The sequence below is a fragment of the Camellia sinensis genome, chromosome 9 (assembly GCF_055761805.1).
Source record: "Camellia sinensis isolate YWXY chromosome 9, ASM5576180v1, whole genome shotgun sequence".
Lineage (NCBI taxonomy): Eukaryota > Viridiplantae > Streptophyta > Magnoliopsida > Ericales > Theaceae > Camellia > Camellia sinensis.
The window spans coordinates 156,941,053-156,945,652 of record NC_138969.1 but is presented as its reverse complement, the minus strand read 5'-3'; the positions used below and the strand labels follow the sequence as shown (position 1 = coordinate 156,945,652).

The 4,600-nt window shown below is 30.4% G+C and overlaps 1 protein-coding gene across 1 annotated transcript; it reads left to right on the top strand.

The window, feature by feature from the left end:
* The first annotated feature begins 249 nt into the window (after positions 1-249).
* Positions 250-4,395, top strand: LOC114313560 (CASP-like protein 1C1). Its single transcript, XM_028259931.2, has 3 exons — positions 250-658; positions 1,032-1,134; positions 3,902-4,395. Exons 1-3 carry the CDS (start codon positions 504-506, stop codon positions 4,130-4,132), a joined length of 489 nt encoding a protein of 162 aa, XP_028115732.2. The 5' UTR covers positions 250-503; the 3' UTR covers positions 4,133-4,395.
* The last annotated feature ends 205 nt before the right edge of the window (positions 4,396-4,600 follow it).

Below are 4,600 nucleotides of genomic sequence, written 5' to 3'. Positions count from 1 at the left end.
ATCGTCGGAGTGCCCCTGGGTGGAAGAACCACCGCCAGAGTCTCATCTTTCTGTTACAGATCGTTCGGACGCAATCTATTCTGTCGGTGTTCTCCAGCTGAGTATCTGGTTAATAGTGTGATCAGAAAACAACGCACACAATATATATATATATATATATATATATATATATTTGTATATTTTTCTAAATAAGCATGCTACACTAACAAAGATAGGTACAAGTACTTGTCACAAATGGTGTCATTTGAAATACTAGGCACACAAAATGTATGCACTTGGTGGTCAACCGAAAACAAGTAACCCTAAAAAATTGGAAAGAAGACAAGTTTAAGATCATCACTCTCTTGTCTGCCTCCCCAACTTATTACCTCTTCTTATTACCCCATACCCTTTCTTCCCCACACAACTCATGTATGTATATTGTTGTTTTGTCATTTAAAGTTCCATTATCCTCCTTGAGAACCAGTTTTCACCACACTTGCTCATTTTGAAACTAACCCTAAATGTCTATGGCCAAGAGGATCCCAGCCTTTGTGCTAAGGCTCATAGCCTTGGGTGCAACCATTACTGCCACTGTTGTCATGGTCACAAGCCATGACTCTGCTACAGTATTGAACATAACCTTTGGGGCAAAGTATAGCGACTCACCCTCACTCAAGTAAGTTTCATTGTCTTAATCTCTGTCATTTATACATACATATATTTATTGATCATGAGGAACTTTTGATCCTACTTTTAACAAAACTGGTTAAACCCGAGATATGTGCGACCACTCACTGGTCTCAGATATCGGGTGAAGTATGGACTCGAGCCTAAGATCTCCTTATTGTTACGTGAAAAATTACTCTCTTCAGGGAGACTCGGAAGTAAAACTCTGAATATGTGCGACCATTCATTAGTCTCATCTAAGACTTTTGGATTGTTTTTCTGGAGACTTACCATACGAGCTAACTTCATGACACATATCATCAATGTATTCAATCTCTTTTGATTCTTGTTCTCATTCTTGATTTGTGACACCTTGGATACAGGTATTTTGTGGTGATTAACGCAATTGCCAGTGGGTATGGCCTCATAGTTCTCTTTCTTCCAACCAACTGTTCACTTTGGCGCTTTGTGTTGGTTGCTGATTTGGTAAGAACACATTTCTCTTTCTTGAAAGATGTGAAAAGTGCAGTGAAGTGTGGGTTTTTTTTTTTTTTTTTTTTAAATTTTAATTTTATTTTATGGAAATTGTAAGAAAGTTAAATTTCTTGTATGATCTTTAATAGCATGATAGTTTGACTTTAAATTTCTTGTAAAAAAAAATTATTATTAATTTTTTTTTCTGTTGTTATCTTACTTCTTAATTTTCTATAATTTGTTCATAAAAATTTCATCTTAACTAAATATTTAAAAGAAAACAATGTATTTATTTATTTTTAAAATTTTGCTTCACTTTTATGACACTTTCCGTCATGTTTTTCACTCTAATCAAATGTACCCTACATGTTTCATTGAGTGTACAATTGCAGAAACAAAAGATCGAATCGAATATGACTTTTGAAGCATGAAAACCAACTACTTATTTTTGGTCTTCAAAACATGGTGTATTTTTCACCTATAGTCAACATAGTTGCTTTGAAAACCGTTGAGAAGCTTGCTGTTTGAGAAAAGAGATATAACCATCACAAAATACACAATTATTCATAAGAGTCATTTAAGTGATAGTGAAATCACCATTCTCCGTCTTTTTTATCTTACTCTATAGAAAAATGGTTTAGCTTCTGTCCAGTCTGAGATCGGATTGGACAGTACTATTGGGCTTGTGGGGATCCACTATGAGTTTCATTTTGATAGTTCAAACTGTTCAATGTGTAGAACTCGTCGAGTATTATATGCCTGTTAAAAATTACGTTGATCGGATATCGATAGTTATGTGATCAAATTAGTTTTGTATTGAAAAAAATAGACGGTGAATAAATTAACGGTTGACAAAAAACTGCTTTGATTATATAACTATCGATATCCGATTAACATAATTTTTTACAGACATGTAATACTCGACGAGTTCTACACATTGACTGTTTGAATTATCAAAACGGGACCCGTGATAGGCCCCCACGGACCCAACAACACCATCCAGTCTGATCTCGGGCAGGGCACACACTGCTTCCTAGAAAAAAGTGTAACTAAGGCATCGTTTGGAAACATGCTAATTTAATTACTTTTTGACTATTAGCTAAAATATGAGTTAACTTTTTAACTTTTTATGAAAAGATGTATAAAAAATAAAAAATAAAAAATTTAACCTTTTAACTTTTTAAATAATTTTTTAACTTTTTAACTAAATCGATCTCTTGTCAAACGAAGCCCATGACGCATTATAGTTGAGGGCTTGTAGTCCAATGGCACTTCCCGAGAATTCAAACCTTACCAAATGCAAGGTACGACGGAAGAGTTTCATTAGTCGCTATCTGCACCGCTTGTTGGCACTTCCCAAGAGTTGAAGCCTCACTAAATGCAAGGATGAAAGAGTGTCATTAGTCTCTATCTGCCCTATTTGTTACCCCACTGTTTAATGGCTCCCATTCCTCACATTTTAAAGAGTATACTACGGCTTCGTTTGGAAATATGTCTTTTTAGTAATATTTTAATTTTTTAGTTAAAATATAATATAAAAAAATTAATATGTTTAATATAATTTTTTAATTTTTTATGAAATGATGCGTAAAAATTAAAAAGAAAAAGAAAATATTTGACTTTTTAATATTAAGTTATTGAATTTTTGATTTTTTAAATAATTTTTTAACTAAAAAATTCACTTGCTAAACAAGATCTAAATATATAAACTATATTTTGGGTAAGGTAACATCACTAACCATTTAGTGAGGTCACCTATACACTTTATGGCCCTGTTTGTTTCACCGGATATAAAATGGAAGATATAATATGATGTGAGATTTAGTCAGGATACATAATGAATAGAATATAGGTATTGGATAATATATCCTCCAATTCATGTTTGTTGACTTGATATATAAGATTGAATATATATTATCCATATTTGTTTTACAAAATATATTGTGGAATATAAACAAGTAATTTTCAAGATTGTCCTCATACTATTATATTATATTATATTAAATAATATTATATTATATTAAATTCAAAATTTATATTATATTATATTATATTAAATTCAATAATACTATATTATATTAAATTCAAATTTTGTATTAAATTATATTATATTAAATTCAATAATATTAAATTAAATTCAATAATTATATTATATTAAATTCAAAAAATATATTAAATTATATTATATTAAATTAAATAATATTATATTATATTAAATTAAATTCAATAATACTTATGTTCTATTAAATTCAATAATATTAAATTCAATTCAATAATTATATTATATTATATTCAAAAAATATATTAAATTATATTATGTTAGATAGATAAAAGGGTAAATTGAACTTTTTAAATCATATCCCAACCAAGGAGATATGATATACCGGGGTTGGTGGTATTGTATATCCTCCACTTTTGGGGGATATACAATCCCATGGGATATTATATCCTTTTTGAAAAAAAATTACAAACATGGGATATGTAGACCCCATAGGATATAATATCCAATCCCACATTTTATATTCTGGAATCAAACAGGGCTTATGAGACTAAGCAACTACCAATTCCATTTTTCACATGGAGACTAAGAACAAAAAGGATACATTAATTGGTCCACAACATTAAAAATTCTAACAATACATACACATATGTATGTAATAATTAATGAGTGATAGTTGAAAATTGAAATTGATACTCTTGTCTCTTGATCTATTATTATTATTATTATTATTATTATTTATTTATTTATTTATTTATTTTTTATTTTTTTTGGGTTTAGGTTATAATGGCATTACTAGATTCAAGCATATCAGCAGCTGCAGCAATAGGCTATGTGGGGAGGAAAGGGAACATCCATGCTGGTTGGCTACCAATTTGTGGCCAAGTCCCAAAGTTTTGTGACCATGCCTCCGGAGCTATCATTTCCGGCATCATTGCCACCATAATTTACTTTGCTCTCCTTCTCCATTCTCTCCACAATGTCATCAATCTTCTTAGTGTCAAAGCATAGAAGATCAGTCCTCTCTCTCTCTCATGGAGGAGATTTTTGCTGTTTTCTTGACTTAATGCTCTTGTTTTTGAAACTTGGATATGTGTTATCTGTATATGTGTGTGGATCTATATGTAGTACTTTGAAGTGAGGAAGAGTATAAAGTTATCTTTAAGCAAAATCGTATATGAAAGTAATGTATTGTGTTAGTGTGGTCTTGATAGCATGGACATTTCTTTGTTGTTGACCTAACTTTTTTTTGGAAGTCATTCAATTGTATCTCTCATGTTTTTCTCTAGCTAACATTCATCTCTTACATTATATTTGAATTATGAATTTAGATAACAAAAAAAAAAAATTCACTGTGTTTAGGTTATGAATTTGGATACCTTTTTCAAATCTCTATTTAAATTCATAATTCAAACATAGTCTTATAGTTTGTTTGAATTAAGGATTTAAGTGTAGATTTGTAAAGAGAAAGAGAAAGGA

What these genes read in the sequence shown, in the direction of transcription:
- LOC114313560 (XM_028259931.2), top strand. Translation starts at nt 504, where the DNA reads ATGTCTATGGCCAAGAGGATCCCAGCCTTTGTGCTAAGGCTCATAGCC. An exon ending in AGCGACTCACCCTCACTCAA is followed by an intron (nt 659 to 1,031) that starts GTAAGTTTCATT and finishes CCTTGGATACAG; the next exon opens with GTATTTTGTGGTGATTAACG. An exon ending in TTGTGTTGGTTGCTGATTTG is followed by an intron (nt 1,135 to 3,901) that starts GTAAGAACACAT and finishes TTTTGGGTTTAG; the next exon opens with GTTATAATGGCATTACTAGA.